This window comes from Antrostomus carolinensis, unplaced genomic scaffold (genome assembly GCF_000700745.2).
Source record: "Antrostomus carolinensis isolate BGI_N321 unplaced genomic scaffold, ASM70074v2 scaffold16523, whole genome shotgun sequence".
Taxonomy (NCBI): domain Eukaryota; kingdom Metazoa; phylum Chordata; class Aves; order Caprimulgiformes; family Caprimulgidae; genus Antrostomus; species Antrostomus carolinensis.
In genome coordinates, this window is record NW_010303596.1 from 72,908 (window position 1) to 96,822 (window position 23,915).

General features: G+C 39.9%; 1 protein-coding gene across 2 annotated transcripts in view; it reads left to right on the plus strand.

Annotated features, from left to right (window-relative positions):
• The window catches only part of GRM1 (glutamate metabotropic receptor 1), a 146,955-nt gene that overhangs the window by 66,987 nt on the left and 56,053 nt on the right, over positions 1-23,915 (plus strand). For both annotated transcript variants that reach the window (XM_010164162.1, XM_010164163.1), the window contains exon 2: positions 11,637-11,872. In XM_010164162.1, coding sequence (XP_010162464.1) covers positions 11,637-11,872 — 236 coding nt within the window. The remainder of the gene's footprint in view (positions 1-11,636; positions 11,873-23,915) is intronic.

Genomic DNA, 23,915 nt, shown 5'->3' on the forward strand with positions numbered 1-23,915 from the left:
AAGCTGAAAAGAGAAGAGATGCTTCTACAGTGGCAGCTGTCAGCTCTTTGATTAATGCCATCATATGCTCTCCCCAATGACCTCCTCATGGCTGAACCTGGCTATAATCTCTGGGTCTCACCGGCTCACCTGGCTCAGGCACAGCTGGGCTGAGCCCTGACTGGCAAGGCTCTGTCCCGCCCTGCCCTGGAGGCCCCCTTGGCTCCCAGCTCCCCAGCCCTTAGGGAGCAGCTGGCCCATGCAGCACCTTGACAGTGGGCTTTAGTTGATGCTATTTGACTTTTACTCTTCCACTTTTCCTTGCTCATAAACACAGCAATTTTTACTCAAGTGGAGTTTCTGCACAGTGCTTTTCAGATTTTCTTTTTGAAGTGAGAATTATCTGTCTTATGTGAATCCATACATATTCCTCTTCTCTGGCTGGAGTCATGAATGGAAAAGGAAAAATACTTGTCTCTCACTGTGTCATGTGAGAGGAAAGGCTGCTTACATTCTCTCCTGAAGGTGCCCTTGTGCAAAATGCCGGACAAAATCGGGTTCTATTTAAAAAACCTTACTTCAGTTTTCCATTAGTAAGTTGTGACATCATAACTAATTAATAAAATTTGATCCTAGGAACACTTTGTTTGTTTTAGGGTCAATAGATTAATAAAATATAAAAGAAGTTTTGGCTTCCTAAATATAAACATAGAACTTAAGTTATAGTAGCAGTTTTGTTGTCTTCCTAGTTACAGGACTCGTACTTTCTCTAATGACCTGTAGACAATGACAAGAATGAGCCAAATTACTTGAAGAATTACTTGAAGAATTAGCCAATTACTTGAAGGGAGATTGCATGAGCTGTAAGATCTCACAGTGTCCCTTCCAACCCAAATTATTCCATGACTGCATAAATAAAGGGCAAAAGCATAGCTTCTATTTGAGAAGCAAAGCCCACATCCTTTCTTGGGAAAGAGAAAATTAAGAGGAGTTCCCATCAAGGAAAGTCTGATATCAGAAAAGTTATCAATACCTATTGCCTGGAAGAAGTCTTCCAATTCAAGTACAACTTGGGATCTAGAAGGAAAACAGCTGCTCCTTCAATCTCCAGTGCAGAATTAACAAAGGATAATTGTTTCATTCATTTTGAAATTAATCTCTTATATTGCACATTAATTTGGTGATTTGGTAATTTAGACACTTTGAAGAATGGAGGCCTTCTCAGCTGTGACTTTGCTGTATTTTTGTATTCTTATTTAGTCTAATGAAATGTCAGCAGTTTACTCAATGATACATTTACTTAGTTATAGGTTCTCTAGACCATGTAAAAAGTATATGGAACCATTTTACTCCTGCGATTTTAAGCATGATTCAAGTACCTGTAAGAATACACGTAGTCTGAGCAAGAATTTGGCAAATGAATCTACTATTTTTCTAAATGTACATCTGTTCACGTCACAATTTTTAGTAACGTTTATCACAGATTAGTATTTCATAATATCTTCAATATACCTTTCTAATTAGCATAACTTACAATGAAACCTATCACTTTTAGAAAATCTTCACTTATGTTGTGCTCTCAAACACTTGGATAAGTCTGCATACTAATAATTTTTTTAATAGGAAAAAAAAAAAAGATTAAATAGGTGCTGTTTCTAATTCCTAGGTAGGCAGGTAGGCAGGTATTGCTGTATGCAAATTCTGTACAAAGTATGCAGCTTGCTGCGGTTGTTCCATATCCCAGATACCACAAACTGAGGTTACTGTGAGACACAGTGTTAATACCATTCAGGTGCTGCACACTAGCAGGAGCCTGCGGGAACCTTTTCCTTACATCAGTGAGAATCTGCCATCTCAGATCTCTGTCGTGTCTCTCAGTGATGCCAGCATGATACCTAGAAGGAGTAACACCTGAACAGTCTGAATTATAAACTTACAATCTAGTTTTTAATAAGTAGCATTTAAACAAGATAGAGCATTTCAGTGGTTCTTCTGAGGAAGATAGCTCATAATTTTCAGTTATGTTCTGGGCATATTTTGATTTAATATGGCTTGGATACCAGACACCTAAATGCCTAAAAGGCTGCTACTGTCCTATTGTAGCTCTCCTTGATAAAACAGATGTTTTTAAGGCGTAGAGGTTAGCTGGCTGATGTTGAAATAAGTTTGCTTTAGACAGGCAGTTGATTGTACTCAGTTTTCTTATTTCATATGCGTGTAGCTACATGAATAAACATTTATGGCTTTAAGATAGCAATAAGTGCAGAAGAGTAAATCAATAATACTTTTATATATTTTGAAAGTGCTCTATAGCAGTTGCTTTGGGTCAAGTACACTAGTATTGCCTGGACAAAGTGGATTATTAAACTTTCAAGGCGTTACACCTATCTCAATGTTCAGTAGCTGTGAAAAGATTGCTTCATTTTCAGATTAACTCATTATTCAAATTATTCATTGGTTTCTTGGTTTGTAAGTGGTTCATGAGCTGTTCATTGTAGACACAATGCAATGCTGTGTTAGTAGGTTCCTGAAGTCTAATGGTTTTACCTTATTTATTGTATGAAAGCCTTGATTCTCTCACTGGAGGTGCTTAGGTGACTCACTAGCATAGCATGAACTGGATATTTTCCATGTTGATATATAATTTGAAATGAACAATTTATGAATATTTGAGGGGAAAATATTAATAAACATCATAGTAATCTGAACGTTCAAGTTTCCACAGAAAGTGAAAAAGGAAGAATGGCAGATATGGCCAAATTTAAAATAGCTTTGGTAGAAACAGAAACAGCTGTTTATGGGAATATTCTTCTAATATATGTTAACTTGAATAATAGCTTCACAAGTTTTGTGATTTTCATGGGTTTCATCATATTTCACCTTTTGTTTTCCGTTTTATTTGGTGTGATGTTTTGTTGCCCTTGTTAGTATGCGTTAGTATGGAAAGGACAGCATGCTCTTATCTGCAGCTGCTAGTTCCTCTGCAGACCTGGTTTCATTGAAGGGCTATCAAAGCAATGAGCAGTTCCTGCATGAATATGTGTGTAAAGGTTCAGTTTTCAAGCATGTGTGTGGAAATAGCATTCCAGAAACCTTGTACAGGTATGGAAATAGGATACATTCAAACCAGTAATAGCAACCTGATGCAAGATGTAGGATATTCTCTTTAGATCTGTATATTTGAAATTCAATGACCATTGAAAAAATGCTTATGAACTCTGTATATTTCTCCTAAGCGTCATCCTATTAGACAGTTACAGCAAGGGGTGGCTTGAGGGAATTACATAAGAATTTAAACCACTGAAAGAAAATTTTTGACTATCCTATGAAATTCAATATCTTGGAGAAATCTAAAGGCTGGAATTCAAGGTATTTTTGAGCTTAGCACAGTTTGTGTGAAAATGGAGATGGAAATGTGATTCTAAGATGCTTCTCTATTTCCTTGTTCCTCAGCATCTCAACAAAGAAAGCAAGGAGAGGAGAAAGGAAATGTGCTTCTCTTTTTTTCTGTTTGTGGTTAAGGAAGACATCTATAAATTAATCTTTTAGGAAGTGCAACAAATTCACATCCAAGCATCCAGTAAGCTCTGCTGGAGTGACATGGAGCAGAGAGGGTTGTGTCTTTATCTGTTCTATTTCCTGTACCTTTCTGTGCATTTCTAGCCTGTTGCTCCCTCATACGGTATCTCTCTTTCCAGTCCTTCAGATCCAACCCTGAGACTTAAGTAGTTTGTAGTTGTCTGGAGCAGAGGTAAGAAACACTCTGTTCCCCTTTATGCTTTTACATGGTTGCACAGAAAATAACTCAGCCTCTAAAACTTTCAGACAGGATGGGAGTCTTAACAAGAGTATTTCTTTCTAACTGCTGAAAAGGAACTGCAGTTGAGGTCTCCATGGCAGAGTAGTCTTCTTGCACATAATTTGCAGCACAGCAGCAACAAGGAGATAAAAAAGAAAAAAAATACCCAGGAACCGGTACAGAGAAGCAAAGATAAACCTCTCTATTTTCAGATCTAGGTGTATTAATATGTTAAAAATCTTGTATTTGACTGCACATATTGCAGCCCAGGAGCACCTTATATGGGGCACAATGTTAAGATTAAGGCTTCCTGATTGTGTGTGTTTGTTTAACATTGGAACCTCTCCTCCTCCCTATACACATGCTATCAGTTGGAAAAGATATTGTGCTTTCATGATGCCTCATGTTGTGAATTTCAACTATGAAGAGCAAGGATTCAATCCACTTGACAGTCTGAGGTGAAAGCATGTGTACACCTTTTGAAGAATCAGCTATTGCCTTAGAGAATATATGTATGGTTGCTGATTTTCCAAGATATGCACCACTGTGCACCCTTGAGAATGGCAAAACATTTCCTGCATGAAAGCAGCAATGACATTTACGAAAATCTGCACATGCTAACCGTGTCAAGAAACTTCACAATAAAGACTCTCCAAGAAAACGCCTGCATGATAGGCAGCTGTATTACATTATGTAAATTGCATGCAAATATATGCACCGCATACAATAATTGAAACCTTTCTAAATACATATTTGCAAAATACAATCCGTCATGGTCTATGAGGTTATAATCTACATTTTTTTTTTTTAAATGAACAGTGGAAAAACTCTGAAAATTCACATAAAAGTGAATGATAATAATTTGAAACATAATGACCTATCATTTAACAACTTAGGTTCTTTACAGAGTGTCACTCATTCAAAAAAAAAATCCACTGATTCATGAAATAAAAATTGGAGGCCCTTTCAAACAATTTGTGCTGGCATCAAATATAAGACCTAATGTGCTACTGTGACTGTGCATTTTCAGTAATTGTGGATGGAAAGTGAAAAATTGTGTATGCAATGTTATGAAACAGAATCTGGCAAGAACAGAAATTTTGCTAAGAAATATGACAAAGCACTTGCAGAAAGTGGCCTTGGGGATTATTTTTAACCTTATCTTTCAATTTCTCTCAGAAAATAGCACCTCTAGTAGGACATTAGGGTTCATGATGGATACATGTAGCTGTCTGAAAAGGAGCAGGGCTAACTGAGAAATCATACCAGTCTCTTTCTGAGTCACACTGGTGGTCTCTAGAGATGTCCAGCCCAAGTCCTGACCAGGTTTGACATGCTCTTCAGTCTATAGTCCATGGCAGGATTACAACCCACAGTGGCATAGTAGCACTGTGTGAGTTATGAGTCTAAAATCAGTAACTGCATAGTCTGGCACCAAATGTTCCTCTTGCACCTTTTCTTGTGTTTGGTAGAAGATTGTCAAGGCAGCAATCTTCTCTCTTCCTCTTATTTTCTGTTGCACTCCCAGGAGTTTCAGTGGTTTTCTCCTCCTGCTTCCAGTTTTCAGAGTTGATATTTCCATGATGCTTTCAGCTGTTTTGAGTCAGGACTAACCTATGAAGGTCAACAACTATGAGAAATCTAAAGGCTGTAATTCAAGGTACATTTGAGCCCAGCACAGTCTATGGGGAAAGGGAACCAGTACAAAGCTCACAGTACCTTTGATGCCTGCTGCAAAAGACAGGCAGCTTGGGAAGATGATGACTCCTGCCTACTTCCATCTATGCCTGCAGGAGCAAAACTACTGGCCTAGAATCCCTCTTTTTTTTATTTCACCTGACCAGATTTAGTGAATTTGATACTTCTGGTTTCAAGGAGGTCAGTCAGTGCTCAGCAAGCCTCAGGTTACAGTGTGACAGCGTGCAGCCTTTCATCCTGGTGTTGCCAGCAGTGAGATATTGGCTTATCTGTAGCCATGGGATTAATCTCCTAAGATTTCCAGGACTCATCACACATGTAAAAGTAAAACTATGCTTTTTAAGAACTCATGATTTGGCAACTGAGGACAGCTCTCCCACAATGCAAGTATGTAGTAGTGATGACTTAGCAGAATGAATGAGTGCAAAAATGGCCTTTTTTTCTCATGTTTGAAGTAATACTTATTAACAATAAGGATCAGCACCTTTCAGATGACATTGCTGACCACAGGGGTTGACTGATAATGTATAAGCCTAAGGAGTAAAGTCACTTTGTCAGTTGCTGACTTGTAAATATTGAACAGTATCCATTTTCTTTACATGGCATCTTCTGTTTGAGGGATGTGTTGCACCGATACTGAATATCTTTGATAGAGTTCCTTATTGATGGAGAATAGGTCCATCCTCCTTCCCAGAAAGCTAATTGTGTTTTTTTCTTTCTAGTACATCAGGCTGGTGAAATAAAGAATTTTTTAAAAAGTCTGCTCCCAGAAGAGAGCAGCTAAGCAGCCCGCTGCAGTACTGCTTGTGGATTACTCTGGGCCTGATTCTGCCACCCGTGCTCATATCGAGTAGCAACACTGGTGCTTTCTGGGTTGGTCTTATGCTGAGCTCTGAGTTTCTGTCCGTTCTGCCGGAAGAGCAAGCAGGAGGCCATCACGGTCATACAACTCCTGCATGCAGGCAGGAGAATCCGTGCTGGATTTTCCAGTGAGGCGCTCTCAGAAAAGACTTGTATAAAAAGAGAAAATGGAATTTGCAGGCTTCCAGGTCTGACCAGATTTGGAAATCCAGAGCACTGGCATTTATCAGACCCCCATTTAGGTGTTTGTAGCAGTTTGAAATGCCTCTAAATAATCAGTGTCTGACCACCACACAGAATGATGTTTTTGCAAAAAGCACTTCCAAGTAAAATGTCAAACCTTCTATTTATATAATCCAGCATATAATAATTGTCCTTAAAAATAAAGATATTGACATATATAACAAAATGGCATGGCACTTTATTGAATGTTGAATTCTTTGAGTGCTGATGTCCTCATATGGAAATCTATTAGAAGTTTAACATAATAGCAGGCCAGCTGGCAGCCTTGAGAGCAATGGTAAGAAGGCATTCAGAAATGTGCTCTGCGGGGATGTGTATCGATGTGAAAAGGAATGTACATTGACGTGGGCTTTAGTTTTGTGGAAATGACAGAAAGGCAAGAATGTAGACTCTGATCCTTTTGTGTGACAATTATGGTCACTTGGGGCCCTGCTGTCCTACCTGAGTGGGATATCTGCAGTGGGAACCTCTGTGGAGGTTGAAAGTTTGAAATGAACATTTCCAATGTTATACATACATTGGTATAGCTACATGTAACATTTGTTTTCAAAGTGGATGAAAATATCTACTAGCATAGGAACAGAACCTGTCCAAAAAAAAAAAAAAGATGGAAATTATTTTAATATGATTGATTTGATTGGTTTTATAATGACAAGCATATCTGCTGTAGGCAGAAGGATTATTGCAAAAATAGTTCATTTAGCATAGAGGGCTTTTTGCTCTTAATTTCTTCTATATATTTTATGACTTGGCCATTACAGCATAAAAAAACCTTACCATGAATGCAAACTTCTTAAGAAAACATTACCTTATCTAATGCAAAGGGAGTTAACCAAGCTGCCAAGGATGCAGCCCTCCAGATAGAGGAGTCTATAGCTTTCAGATCAAGCCTTATAAGGGTGCAGGGATCAAATTGTCAGTTAGTGTCCACGACTGACAAATGTGTTTCATTTTGTTTACTTGTGAAACAAATAATCATAATCAACAACATGTTTCTTTTCTCATGTTTGCTTATTTGGAAAAAGCATCTGGAATAGTAGTGGTCTGAGTGCTGTGCGGGGAAGCAGAGCAGAGCTGCTGCTGCATAGTTTAAGAGTTAAGTCCTGAGGAGATGAAAATAGAAAGCCTGATTGCTGGTTGTCTCATCAGCCCTTGTGAAAAGCAGCTGACAGTGTTCATGTTTGGAAGAGGAGAGGAAATTGGAAATCTATTACATTTCTTCTGGTATTTCAATCACAGGAATATATGAGTCTGCAGTTCAGAAAATACAGAGAGGCTAAGATGCTGAAGCCAGAATTCAGAAATGTCCATTGTCACACATTAGCAGAATAGTAAAATGGTTTAGAAAAAAATAGCTTTGTTTCTTCAAACTCAGTCTGTGATAATAGGAAATAGGACTTCTGAAGCTAGATAGGGTAGCTCTGTGTTTTTTCCCTTTCTGCTTGATTTTTGATTGTGACTGAATGTTGATATTTGGATTTGGCATCATGAATTTCAGCCACCAGACTTGGACTTGGACTGAGAGTAGCTTGCAGAATATTGGTGACCATATTGATTGTGATGAACACCACAAAACTGTAACAAAGGCAGTTGGTTCTTCTCTCCTAAGAGCGAGCAGAGTGGTTGCAGGTTTGACACCCACATGCTTGTCCCTCCCTCACTGTTTCTGTCTTCACACTTTAAACCCCCTCAAAGAGCTTCAGATCAACTGTTACACAAGATAACCAGCACATTTCAAGGCCAGAGAGTCACTCAAAACCTACAATAGACACACATCAGGGAAGGCAGTTTGGGTGATGGATATTGAGCCTCCTCCTGAAATCTGCAGTAGACTCACAGAAAGACGGTTTTGCAAAAAGTGCTATGTGTGGTGCTACCTGCTACTCAGCAGGATAAAAGAAAGAAAGTAGGTGGAAAGTACTTGATTCTGACAACAAAAGAATAGTATGTGCTGCCTTTTTTAAATGGGATGTCATTTTTCCCTGGAATCAGCTAGTGGTCTTGTGATTCTTTCATTGCCATGCACACTGCCATCTGGACTTTAGTACTGTGCTGTCGCTCAGCATTAGAAATGTCAGTTTTTTTAACATTGTCTTCTGGAACACTATCCATTTATTCAGGCAGCACTAAGGGTGCACAGTTCCCAGACAATCCTTTTTGTTTTGTTTTGGTTTGGTTTGTTTGTTTCTAGGTGGGGTTTTTTTTGTTGTTTGTTTCTTTGGTTTTTCTATACACTGTGAAAAGGAATATAGGCAGAGATTGTAACAAGATCTTAGGTCTTTGATAATCCTCCCACAGCTGCTGGTAGGGCTGCATGGCCCCCTTAGGGCACCTTTCAGCACAGACAGCCTGCAGCTGCCAGGATGGCAGGGGTCCCCTAAGAGACCAGAGGACTCCTTTTTGCTTCCTTGACTTTACTGAAAGTAGAGCAAAGCTCCCATATGAACTTCAACACGTATGAACTTTTTTCTCTGATTCCAGTGCCTTTTCTTCACATTTCACTGCACATAAAACTTACCAGGATAGATTTAACAGTCTGAGGAAGTTGAAGAGAGAACGAAAAACATTTGGGGCCAGAAAGAGACAAAGAGACATTAGGTGACAATCTGTGTTCCAATTTAGGGGAACTTTTCCACCAGCTGCCCTCAGAGAACTTGAAATACACTTTCTCTTACCTTTGCGAATTGCTCTGCTTTGCCTTCAGAGTGAATATGGCAATTTTCCAAGCCAAACTTATAGGGGAGAGGAAATAAATCACTGTAATGTTTGACTGGTAGGAATCCAAGCAGTAGAGAAACTACCTCCTGTCTAGAAAGTCTTGTAAAAAATGGCTCGATTTACTTAATCTTTTCGACTCACTAATGTTTCTGCTTGAGTCTACAGTTTGCAAGCCATAAACATTGTGACAAATAATGAAGTAATCATGCAATTAGGACTCAATTACTTATGCTGTAAGAGTGACCTCTTGCTTGTTTTCCCCCCACATGAGAAGAAATAAATATTGTGTCTTTTTCTCCCCTCTGGTTCCAGTTTACGGCTTGAATTTTATGAAATCCAGAAACTCCATTCTCCTGGTTTTCCCTTTGTAGGGTTATCCAGACTGTGGTCTGTCGCGAGGCAGTTAGGGTGCATGGTACATTTTACTAGTTGCCCTCAGCACATGGACAAGCGAGGACTGGGAGCCTGGAGAGAAGATGACCTGTGACTTCTTTCCCTCTCCAAAACTCAAGGCACTCTGGTGGGGCAGAGAGTCGGGATGGACAAATTGTGGCTTTTGAACTCTGTGCACTCCTGTGGCAATTCAAGAGCAGCTGTCAGGCCAAGGCTGTGCCACGTGGTTACCATTCGGGCTATACTGGTACAAGGGTAGGGCCTGAGTAACCTGTATCACTGACTGTGGGAAGAAGGGACTCATCAGATGCCACTTGGTTCAGCCTGGCAGAGAGTGAATCTGGGATACCACACCATGCCCACCACTGTTCCACAGTGGGACTCTTCAGCCATCTTTGTGTCCCTCCTGTGACCTACTTCCTGCACCTCCTCCCGCTCTCCACTCTCATACCACATGTGAGATGCAACATGCATACACACATATCTCATGCTGCTTGGCTGTTTGAAGATATTGGTGAGTGGTTTGTAGGCTCAGAAATTTTGGGGAGTTCTACTGCAAGGCTTTGGCAGAGGGGGAAACAAAGAAGAAATCTTGAAGGTGCTATGTAGGTGCCTACAGCACAGATGCAGTAGTTAACGTGAATGTCAGCTAAACCATGCAGCTGTTCAGTCTAGTGGCTGGGGACCACTGGGACTCACACGTGCCCAATGCATAGTCACTTTGCATGTGTTTGACTAGGACCGTGACAGGGCTTGCTATTTCAAATCTTGTCTATTTTCCATTGTGGAGTCCCAGGCACTTCTATGCTGGGTGTACCATAAACACCCTCAGCTGGTATGGTCTGCACCCCAATCCTCTTCTCAAGGCTCTGTGCAAGCGGCTCCTAACAAGGACGTTCTTTCAGTCTGTCTGAGACTTCCCTCTTAGTGGTCAATCAGATTTTTGCTCTTGAGTTCTTTGCTGCTGGAAGTGCTTCATCTGCCTGCTTTTCACAGCAGCAGTGCCACTGATTTGATTCTGAGTGGACAGAGCTAGAACTGAGGTACCTGAATAATCTATTTCTCTCATGACATGCCCAGCATATTAAAATTAAGCAATGGCTGACTTATATTTGCACTTAAATTAAACCCTAATAGCACAGTTCTTAGGGGATGCTAATAAGAAATGGAGAATGACACTAAATCAATGAACCTCTTGTTAAAAGAACTAAACTAAAACTCAGATGCTAAGCTCAATGGGCTTTGTTTAAACCTGTTAAAATAGACTTTCCATGAAATAATGCTTTCAAGAGAGAGTTTTATCTTCAGGTTTTTAAAATTATCTCTTGCACAAGTAAACAGAGAAGTAAAATGGAAACCCATTGTTTGTTAAAAATAAAAAAGGAGAAAAAAAAGTCATATTACCACAAATCCCATGCAGTGTGAGAACAGCATGTGGTTTTCCTTTTAGTCTGGCTGACTTTATTGAGTATTCGTATTCTATTCTCTTCCAACACAGTGAATTTTTCACTCTATGTTTGATTTGAATTACTCTTCTAGCTGTAAGACCCACGCATGCTGAGATCTCTTCTGCAAAACACCCAGGATCCTGGCTCAGTTTCCTTTCCATCAATATTAATTCTTTCCGTTTCCACTTCTTACAAGACAGCCTAAAGAAGGTAGAATGTCATAAAGATATCATACCAGAAGCTATGCCCAAAAACCCTTTCCAGGGGGACAAGGGTTAATCCTCATATGACTTAATGACTTTGCATGAAATCAGTCAGACTGCTCATTACAAGTCTCTATCACTGTGCTTTCTTCTTTCTCTCTCTGCCTGAATTTTAGACATACCTTCAGATTCCCCGTTAATCACTGCTTCTGAGGGTGCTGGCCTGCCTTTGGCTGTCCACTTTTTCAAAGCCTTCCTATCTTTGTGTAATAAGTGTTTTTTGCCTCTTTTCAGTGATGGTTGGGCAGACAGAGATGAAGTCATTGAAGGTTATGAACCTGAAGCAAATGGAGGCATCACTATAAAACTGCAGTCTCCAGAGGTCTTGTCATTTGATGACTACTATCTGAAGCTGCGTCTGGACACCAACAACCGCAACCCCTGGTTTCCTGAGTTCTGGCAACACAGATTTCAGTGCCGCATTCCAGGACACCCACTAGAGAATCCCAACTTCCAGAAGAACTGCACTGGTAACTGTCAACTATTTTCCTGTTTCAATCTATGCTCTGGCAAAAATTTGTCTTTGTTTTTTGTTGTTTTGTTGGTGGTGGTGGTTTTTGGTTGGTTTTTTTTTTTGGTTGGTTGGTTGGTTTGGTTTGGTTTGGTTTGGTTTGGTTTGGTTTGGTTTGGTTTGGTTTTTTAATGTATAAATCACCAGTGAAATGTGCAAACTCCAAATTATAGAGACAGAAATCCCAACTCTGGCAGGAGTATGTCTGTCATTGGTTGCGCAACCTCCTCTCAACTCAGTTCTGCTCTGTTATAGAACAACTTGTTCCCTTTTCACTTTTTAGGGCTATGCTGAGGCTGAAAAGAGTGTCCAAGTTTGGAATATGGCTTGTAAAAAATAAGTAAACATTAAATAAAAAAATAACAAAAAATTTAAACTTTTTTTCTCAAAGACAGCATTTCTGATCAGCTGGATAATCAGGAACTTCACAGAAAATATTATGGCAGAGAACAAATTTTAAGGAATTTGATGAGTCTTAAAATTGGCCGGTCATCTCCTTCACCCTTTCTTTTCTTTACTCATTAAAACATTCATAGTTTGTTTCCACTATGTAGGACTCACATAAAAAATATGCTGTCTGACAGATAGACATAACTGTCACCTCACAGCACGAGAAGTGTATCTGTACATAACCAGGTTTTCTCTTCCATGGCAGAATCTGAGAAAATAAAATAAAATGCTTCAGTAAGATTAAATTTATTAGTAAATTGAGTGAGAGGTGATCACTTTTCTGTAAAATACTTGCTGAATGATTTTTGCAAATATTTTGTTAGTAGTTTGTAAATATTTCATTTCTAGTCAAAAAAGTATATGCTGATAGAAAGGAAGTTACTTAATTGGAAACAAAACTAATGAAGCCTGGCTTCCCATGAATTTTTGTCCTGTTTTTTATGTCTCCACTCATTCTGTCCCATAGCAGTAATCTCACCTGGTCTTCAGGTGCCCCATGAGCTGAATTCCTATAGTGTTTCCAGTTCTGCCCTTCCCGATCAGTAGCACTTCTTAACAACATGTTCCACATATTACCTTTTGTTTCCCCCTAGTTCTCTTATTAACAGCTGACACATATCACCAAGTACTGTCACTGACTCGAAAATTGGCCTGATGTGCTGACTGGCAGACAGGCTAAATAAGCATTGAGGTTATACTGATATTTTTTCATCTAAGGAGTCACTAATTTTGGGCACTACCAAAATGTTGATTTATAGTATATATATTTAATTGGTTTTGAGACTGCTTCAGCTCAGACAAAGGAGTTAATATAGGCCAACAAGGGCAGAATTACTAAGGAGAGGTTGAATGATGGATGTACAATACAAATGCATAGCATTCTTTCTTAAGAAGATTTAAATGGCATTGTTTTGGTCATTCCATTCACATAAAAAAAATTCATGCTGATACTCAATAAAAAGGTCTCATTTCTGAGGAAATATCAGCAGCTGTTGTAATCCTGGGTAGCTTGTTATCCAGCCTCTGTTTGGTTATGAAACAAAAAAATTTAGTCTGAACCAGCATAGTCATTCTTCATCTGCTGTATCAAAGACAAATACCAGAGTTCAAAACAGCCAAGATGGGGTACTTCTGCACAGAATGTGTAGGTGAGTTTTCAGACAGTGGTTGCTCTAGACTTCACAATTTTACTTAAGCCAAAAAGCAGTTAAACAAATTCATGGAAGAGAACCTATAAGGGCTAATTTTTTAAAAAAATACCCACCCCGAACTGGCTCAGGACATCCCAAAATTCAAACCACTGGACATTGGAGAGGGTGCTGCAGAGGTAGCTTTACATGCCTGTTCTGGTGTTCTGTGCTTCTCAAGCTGTCAGAGACAGGAACCACTACATTCTGATAACAGTAGTGAAACACAAAACCATTTGTCTACGTTGGTAGAATCTGACAGTTAATAGTCACAATTCAGGCACTCAAATGTCTTTCCCTGCTCTGAAAAGCTGTATGTTTTTGCATGAAGCCTCTAAATGTGCAATATTTTTTAGGCTTTGCTGAAAAGCAATCAGCTCTTAAATTTGATGGTGAACCACTGACAACTCTCAGGCTTATCACACACAACTAAGTTCATAAATATCTCAAATCATGAAAGGGAAGCACCACAAGGTATGTATTCCCAATAAGGGCATACATACAAAATCAAGAGATCTACATGTTCCCAGCGAGTCTGGGGGCCATAAAATATTGTGAGTTTTCCTTTCCTTTCCTTTCCTTTCCTTTCCTTTCCTTTCCTTTCCTTTCCTTTCCTTTCCTTTCCTTTCCTTTCCTTTCCTTTCCTTTCCTTTCCTTTCCTTTCCCTTCTCTTTCTTTCCCTTCCTTTCCTTTCCTTTCCTTTCCTTTCCTTTCCTTTCCTTTCCTTTCCTTTCCTTTCCTTTCCTTTCCTTTCCTTTCCTTTCCTTTCCTTTCCTTTCCTTTCCTTTCCTTTCCTTTCCTTTCCTTTCCTTTCCTTTCCTTTCCTTTCCTTTAGAGTTGACTGGCACCACCAGACCTTTCTGCACACATATCTTCATCTGACCTTTCTACAGGGTTAAGAATGTCACTTCAAATACTAACAGCTTCAAACCTTGCTGGTGGAGCCTTTCTCTCCAAGGAGGTCCACTATGACAGTGCCAATAAACAGCCTTCTTTACCTTTCACAGGTTTGGAGACAGGCCTTTTCACAAACTCAGTGAAAAAAGGAGTCTGAATTTGCCTCTTCCCTCCTTCACAAAATATCTCCATGCACAAATTTGAAGGAGAGAATCCAAGCTGCTCAATAAATAATAAGCACTAACATTTGAAATCCATTAAAAGTGCCAATAGATGAAGCTCTGACTTCTTTGTGGTAGTGCAAATTTAAGTACTGCTGCTACTACTGCATCACCCCAAGAAAATTATCTGTTTTCAATACTTGTATCAAGCGCCCTAACTCCATTATATCTAAGAGCTTTCACTCTCATCTCACAGCATTCCATCAATATTCCTGTAACAAGGTACATAGGGTCCCATAACAAGGTACATTATAGAAAAAGCGGAGTCCCCTTTGGTCCCAGGAGTTCATGCACATTATTAGCATGAGTTGTGACTATCTCTGGATCCTGACTTGTTCAGTATTCCAGAAGTGCACTGATAGTCCTTACTGAGAACAAAGCACACCCTATTTGCATAGACAGAAATTGATTCAAAGGCAGAAGACTGCTCAATTCCATCTTCCATGTCGGAGTTAACGTCTCAGGAAACTATCTAATGAACAAGAAAAACAAGGATAAAAATACTTATGATATTTAGGGGAGCATAGTGTATTCATATTTATTCAGCAGTAGATTGCCTAGGAGCAGCCAGAAACAACAACAACAACAACAACAACAAGAAAAGGCAGCTACCTTATTAAAAAAGATTCAGAATACTTGGACCTTTTGGAAGGGAGATTAATTACAAAGTTTGTATTTGAGAATCTTCAATTACTGCCGGCCCAGTATAATTTGCTCATACACAACTTAATCACTTTACTGAGTGGTTTATTCAGAATTGCCACTGGAATGTGAAGTTCAATTTTTAGCATTCATGGATAGGCAAAGACTTCTCCTCAAGCAATTACAGCTGCTGCATTTGCAATTTCTCACACCCTGTTACTGTTGAGTCAGCACTAGCTTGGGATTGCAGGCTTTCTACGAAGGAAGGGAAAGCCAGTTCCTAGAAATCCCCCTTCTCTGATTACAGGAATTACTGCTTGAATTCCCTTATTCAGTCCCCGAGAAGACTGATGTCCTTCAGGAATTCTCATGTTACAGTGAGCTCTGAATGTACATGCATATTTTGGGGGAAAAAAGTCTATCTGGTCTAAGCACTACTGGAAGGAAGCAAGTCCAAGTGCATTCTACTCTGTGAAGTCTGTGGGATGCCTAACAATTGGCTGCATTTTCAGAAGAGCTTATCTGGATTTACTAGGACTATATGGTAGTAGCACAAATTCTTGGGAAGATAAGATAATCATTGAGAGTTTTGCAGTGACTGCTCTTTTGGATCATCCCTTCCTGCAAAAAATTAAACAACTTACTTTTCCCTCTTGGGTGGCAGCCAAATGAGTGGGAGCTATTTTTGACTTATTCTTTGCTAATGTTGTAGCCAAATGCCTCTTGTAAGGGAATGCCTCTCTCCATCTCCCCCTCTCTCTCTCCCTCTTTCTCCCTCTCTCTGCTATAGGAGATATTCTTCCTCAACACAACAGGATTCAAGTCTAGGAATTTTCTTATATGTAGATGTATTGGATCTGGCTGGGATGGAGTTAACTTTCCCCATAGCATCCCTCATAATGCTGCGCTTTGTATTGGTAGATAGAAAGGTGTTGATAATACAGTTATCAGTGTTTCAGCTGCTACTGAACAGTGCTGGCACAGCGTCAAGGCTGTCTCTCCACCCTCCCACCCCACCCTTAAAAGCCAGTGTCTGGGAGTGGGCAAGAGGCTGGGAGGGGACATAGCCAGGACAGCTGACCCAAACTGATCAAAGTTTCCCTACCATATGATGTGCTCAGCAATAAATCCAAGAGAAAGGAGGAGGAGGAGGGGCATTCATTATTAAGGTATTTGTCTTCTGAAGAAACCACTACAAACGGAGGCCATACTTCCCAGGAAGTGGATGCACAATACCTGCTGATGGAGGTAGAGAATAAATCTTTTTGTTCTCCTTTGCTTCCATGTGTCGCAGTGGGAAAACTCGAGCACTCAATATGAGCGATCAGCAAGCCTCGTTTATTGATCAGCGTTCAGCATACTTATACAGTTCTTAATGAGATCATACATATTCTGTAATCTAACTAATTCATTGGTCACTATCCTAAACGTCAACCCCTCCCCTAGTTCCTCATTCTTGGTTACTTACTCCTTTATTTCTCATGCCTTAGCTGACCATAAGCATCCTGTTATCGTATAACAGCTGCAGTCAAGGACAGTGTGTCCTTACCACCCCAGCACTTCAGACTAGCAGAGTCCGATGTTTCCCAAGATCCTGGTCAGCCATCTACAGTATGTCTATGTGACCCTTGTCAGCTAACCAATCCTCAACAATTCCCCTGTTTTTCTTTTGTAATAATACAAAGGACTGTGAAAACCTATCTAGATTACGTTGTACTAGACACTGCAAACAGCTGCAAAAGCATGGCACACATCATAGCACACAAAAAATAACACAGAGGATTACAAAGGCCTGGTGAACGAGGGGTATCCAATTAGACAGGTACGAAAAGGATCACCAGCAGTCGCTAAAGAAAGGCAAAAATCTAATTGACCAGTCTGATTAGCCCATGTAACCAACATATTTTGGCGTGGGTCAACATTATGCAAGGCACTAGCTGTGTTAGTACAACAAAGCAATAAAACAAGTTATATTTATACCCCAAAACTAATGAAATCACCCACACCCGTTAACATGTTCTTGGCTCTTCACTCGCAGCATGAGCAGTTCATATGCCCCTAATTAGCTGATGGACTTTGCCTGCATCCCTTCCTGTTTGCTTACCAGGGTACATCTTTTGGATACATTTCAGGTTCCTCTCTGGAGCCTTGTTGCTGCAGGTGCTTCAGTTCCCACAGTTCTTTCAGGGTATGCCAATACACGTTCTCACACTCCCCACATCCATGCACGGCCTTTGCTTTTCTTTATTAACTGCCTTTATCTTTACCCATTAGTGATAAATTTTATTTTCTCTCATCTCTCCTGCTAAGCAGAGGGAGTAGGAGAGTAGTTTGGTGGGCACCTGCTAACCAGCCAAGGTCGACCCACCACAGTTTAAAAGACACAATTTTCTGTGGCCATTCTCCTGTAGTTTTCTTGATATCTAGCATGCCAAAACCACTTCCAGTACAGAGTTCTCCTTAGACTGTCCATGCCACTAGGTACTTTCAATGTTCTCCATGTAGCAGCTATATTCTTTAGGAAGCAAAGCAAGTCCTGCAGGTCTGCATTGACCCCTGAGTCATTGTGAGGTTCAGAACTTCACACCATTCTTCATGCATTTCAGATGAAAAGTCAGAAGAGAGCAGACTGTTTTAACACTAACAGAAAAAAGCTGTTTCTTAATTTGGGATACTAAGAAGCTACCTAACTCAGGATGGACCTGAAACTAAATTCCCTTAGCACATAACCTCAGGCACTGCCCCAGGCAACAGTTGCAACTTGTCTGATGAACTGTGTTCATCAGACAACTCAGCCTTTTCCACATTTTAGAGATCGTATGGAGACTATATGCTGACAGCGAGATTAGGTGATAGACTGTGTATGTCAGGCAACAAAGTTCAGATACCCTTCCAATAGTTCTGTAGGATGTGTTCTCCTCTATGATCTGACAGAAATAGCCCGAATTGAAGTGTTTTACTCCCCACAAAACTACAGTGACAAATATTTCTGTTGGACTTGGTGAGCCCTCATAGGCCAGAATTAAATGCAGGTCACATTCATGCAGAAATGGTGTGGAACTCGGTGCAGTGCAAACACTTGTACACAGATCTAACTGCTCTTCTACAGAATGCCTTATTCGCCTCCTGTCAGATAATACAATGGCTGTAGTTTATGTAAACCGTGTGGGATGAGTACTCCTCTGCACCACAAGAGACAGTTATGAAATTGGTTATGGAACTGATGCAAACATCACATTATGCTCAGAGCAGTTCATCTGCTGGGACAACAAAATACATTGGCAAGCCATCATCACAGACATTTTTCAACAGAGCAAAGTGGAACAAAGTGGGCAATTCATGACTCATACATTGATTCGATTGATCTTTGAGGAGAAGGATTATTTGTCTGTGAACGTATTTGTGACAGACAAGAACAAGAAATGCAGATTTTTTTTGTTCCAAATGAGGTCACAGTCCAAGTTCCCTGTAGGATGCTTACTCATACCATGGTCATGCCGTAAGGATCGCTTTATCTGCTAATTCCTGTCTGAGTCCAAGAGAACTAAAAACAATCCATCTGAGTGTAGCCAGAGTCACAGAATCACTCAGTCTGGAAGATAGTTCAGGAAGGCTGTAGTCCAACCTGCTCAGAACCACAGAATCACAGAATTGTGTAGATTGGAAAAGACCTTTAAGATCATCGTATCCAATCATTAACCTGACACTGACAAGTCCCCAACTAATCCGTGTCCCTCAGCACTACATCTACACAACTCTTAAATACCTCCAGGGATGGGGACTCCACCACTGCTCTGGGCAACCACTTCCAAAGGGCAAGAATTGCAGGTCCAGATCATCTTTATGGCCCTTTGCTGAATGTGCTCCAGGTTATCAGTGTCTTTCTCTATTGGGAGTTCACAAACTATATGCAGTATTCGAGAGGTATCCTGATGAGTGCAAAGGGTGGGGATAGTGGGAAGGTAACCACATGTTGCAGCCACTGGCTGTACTGTCAATACAACCCAGGATGCTGCCTGCCTTCATTCCTGCCAAGGATCTGTATGGCCACCATATTCATGTGTCAAAATTGGTCCTGAGAAGTTTTATCTTTTCCCATCTTCTTTCTGCATCAGTAGACTTGCTCAGAAAGAGGACATAAGATTCTTCCACACCTAAGTAGTTCTGGATGTCCAGCATAAATCTTCAGAGCATGTCAAATCGTGGGCAGAAAGGAATAATGATAGCAGAAAAGAGCTTGTGGAGAAGACTAAATATTCCAGAAAAGGCATTTATGCTTTGGTATGAATAATGCAGAGTCATACTTCTTGAGACAAAAATTGCAGGGGATATAGATTATTTTGTCACTGTAAAGACCTTGAATCATTCACTTTGCTTGGAATAGCCACAATCTGAAAGAGACATGGAGCATGGTGCAGAGGTGTTTTAGATATCAGAGATCCATACAACAATACACACAAAGAGCAGTGCAGTGTCACATGAATGGGCTAGTTCAAGTATAGGAGTAGTATAGTTATGTCCGTGGAACTTTATACGCAAGTTACTAAATCAAATCATTTCAACAAGTGCTTCTGCAGCCAGCTTAACGTGTTTGAATCTAGATGAGATTTCTCTGAAAAGCATCCCTAAGTGTTTGGCACCATTATTACCCACTCACTAAAAAGTAACTGGTTTTACCTCATCCATAGACAGAGTTCTTATAGTTTTAGTGAGGTTGCATTCTTTTCTGATGTAGGATAATAACATCTTTTTAGAAAAGGCTGAAGATTCTACAGAACCTCTACTCACACCTGCCATGATGTTTGTTTTCCTGTATTTGTTTGTGAAGTTCTCCTTGACTGCACTCATTGCACCAGACAGGAAGATAGAAGACTCATGGCTGACCTGTTCCCATCCTAGAACAGTTTTGTACTTGGCTAATGCATCGTTCAGACTGCATCTAGTCCACCAGTAATGTATCATATGAATTGGCCATTATCTATGGCCAGGTTTGTGTTCATTTGCTTCTAGCTTCTTATTTCTGTGTTTGGAAGAAAGCAGCTATATTTATCTAATCTTTTATATTCCAAAAATGCCAGGGTAGCAATCAAAATACAATAACAATAAATATTTTTCTTTGTTTGATCATAATCAAACAAAGGAAAGAAGCCGTATACATATACCTTTGTAAACAGCATAGAAGACAGTTTGCAGAACATACACATATTACAGAAGGATATGACAAAATTTTTCTGAATCTAATATTTACACCTACATTTTCCATTGTGGGTTTTAACAGTTAAAGTTTCTACTTCTGGGATTAAAACAACCCTTGGGTACGCTTGTGACATTCCACCTTCTCCATTACACAAGTGAACCGATGGTGCTGCAAAGGAACAGGACACATGAATCATGCTTCCTTGTGCCTCCTTGTGCCTCCAGTCTCTTGTGCCTGGAGAGCGATGAGGGCACTTCTGACTGCTCAGGCTGTCACAGGTGCTTTGAGCTTCTGTCAGGAGTGTGGTGAGGACAAAAGCACACAATTAAAATTAATCTATTTGTTCCTAGAAATCAATTTTTTGTGCGGGTCATGCATCCAAACAATTAGCTGAGATACAAGCATTTAACCAAATTAGTAAGTAAACCAGATGAAATAACACAGGTAACTGATCTGAAAACAAGGCCAACTGCCTTCTGTCAGCCCTCCTGGTCTTTTATTAGATCCTATCTTCCCTTTCCTCATTTACCTGCAGGTGTAAAGTTTTCAAACTCAGCTTGCAATTTTACGGTTGTCATTACTGGCAGCATTACCCCATAAATACAGGTGCAAAGGAGATATAGTAGAGGCTGACGTGTAAGTGCAAACCCACACACTCACACGCCTAGCTGAAGCTCAGAGATACCCTTTGTGCACAACAAAATTTTCTGAAAAATAGCCAATAGAGTTCTTTAAATAAATTAGTTCCTCTTAATAGATCTTGGTCAAATAGAAGCATAAAGAAAAATAAATTTGTAGCCTGAGTAGTACAACTGGAACCATACAAACCACAAACTTTCCTACTCAGAATAAGCTGTATTGGTATTCATAGGGAGAATAGTCTGATGGAAAATGTGTGCTCCAAAGAGTAGCACTTCCAGAATAAACTTCTGTTTTTCCTCTCCTACTAGGGGGTCCAGGGGAGTTCAGAAGTCTGCTAGTGAGGAGGGAACTAGGGAAAAATAATGAAAGCAGCTACTGCAGCTGGGCTGGGCTGCTGGCTGAGCCAGAGAGAACCACTGCAGCACAGCAAGGTGTAAGACAAGATGATTTCCAAAGGTTTCCTTCAGCTCAGATTTTTGAAATTCATATAAGAGAAAGCATCTTTGGAGGAACCTGCAAGTTTGAACCTTTAATTTAGCTCTGGATTCAGGCTCAGCTCTATAGGGATGGAAAATCAGAGTTCTCTTCAAAGCAATAGCACTCTAAACATCATGCTATGCAGTGTACTGTCTACTTTCTGCAAAGGTCAGTTTACTCTGCCTGTTTTTCCAGGTTTATTTTGTCTAAAAATTCACATCACAAGGGCCCATTTTCTTGTGAGATTTTAAGTACTTTAGTAATTTGGGTTTAGCTAGGCTGGATGGCCCTTTTTTTCTGCTTTGTCACATTTGGCTACACTCAGGATAAAAGGAGGTGTGCTAAAATGAATGCTTTAAAAATTCCTTCAGATCTTAAAGAATCCTGCTTCTGTTTTTCTATTGAATTTAATGAGTGAATAAAGATTAGAGCCACTTATTTTATCTTCTGATTTCCTTAGCTCTAGTTCTCTCCTAATCAACCATGCATTGTCCTCATGCAGACGTCATTCAGAAGCTTGTAATCTTAGCTCCATTTTAAAATGAATCTTTTCTGTGATACTGTACTTGAACACAGCTCTGGGCATAGGTCCAGTTAAGGGGAAAACAAAGTGAATCTTTGTGATCTGTGTATTTGCAATTAATATATTGCATAATTGCAAGGGTTACAAGGTAATATTTGGATCCTCCTATCATTTGAAAACTGCACTTAAATTAAAACAAAAAACTGTGAGTGTGCTCTGTTACATTATAACATGGTCCAACAAGGCAATAGTTAGGGTGGCTGAGGCCACTTTGCTGCTCAGCTCCAGAGTAGCTGCAGTGTCTGCCTGTGATCCTGGGAAGTGAGAGGCTTCTCTGAGAGCAACTGTGTGGCTGCAGGGCTGCTGCATAACCTGGGCATGCAGTGATCACTCATGTTGCATGTGTGAAATCCACCCCATCGGTGTACAACCATGTGGTTCCAGGAGCCCAGTCCTTTGAACAGAAGGTTTCCTGTTTGAGGATATGGTCTATTAAAAACAAACCAAACAAACAAACAAGCCCTCCAAAAAACACGAAAAAACCCAATGAACCACAAAACCAACAGTAAACGGTGAAGGAGAAATTTGGAGGGAGTAGAAAAGAGACACATCGGTGTTCATGTTGATTTACACTCAGGCAGCTAATGCTCGTGTTCTTAATACCACTATAACTTTAAGAACAGAAGCGAGGATGAAGTGGTTTGTTCTTTTAGAATAATAATAAAAGAAAAAGAAAACCAATAGTACTGGCTGATGGGTGCTACACTGCCATGCAAGAATTCTGAAACCCGTCTTAAATCAATACTGTTTTAAAGCATGATAAATATTAGATATCTTCCCAACTGTTCTTCAGACTCATACAGAACCACTGGAATTTAAAATAGGAAAAGATGAGTTAAACCAGCTAGCCTGTGCTTGCCAGCCAGGGGCTGGTATCCTACCATGAGGGGAGTACTTGGTCTAGTATTATTATGAGATACTGACTCATACCTTTGAAGTCCTCAGGATCGTGCTCATACACTGGCAACCATGGGCTAGTACTTAGATGTTTACAGGTCTAGGTCAACAGGAGACAGTTTATGTGATTTGTTCCATTTGCTGTCTCCATGCCAGATAGGAGCACAGATCTCCAGAGAGAATAGGTTAATGAATATGTGCATTCTGTTATTTCCATCGTATTTTTCCACTCTGATATAAAGACCCTGAGTAATAGTTTCAGGTGTTGTACTGGTGCCAAATATTTAACATATACTAAGACTAGATTTCTATTAACTTCTTTGCCCCATTCAGTGGTAATACATTCTCTGTTTAATATGAAGGTTACTTATTTTCAACTCTGAACCAGCATTTTCTGATGAAGATGCCCAAAATTAGGCTCCTGAAGTGCATGCTCTGAGATCTAGATAAATTGGCCTGATTTTTAAGGGTGCTGATCTCCTATAATTCCCATGGAAGTCAACAGCAGAGAAGTTCAGATATTAATCAAGTCAATTAATTAGCTGCCTGAATATGTATTCAGGTTCCTAATTTAAGTTACTAAGATGGTTAATGTTCTGAAAGCTGCAGCACAATTACTGACTTCTGTCTCTTTCTTTCAGATAAAGGTTTAGACTTCACATGAAAGCATGACACTTGAAATTGAATCAGTCTTATTTCCTGTGCTTTTCATTTTTCCATCATTGTGTATTACAATAGGATATCTGTAAGGGTATCTGACTCAACTTTTTTTTTTTTTTAATTAAGAGTGAAAAGCATGATTAAATCTA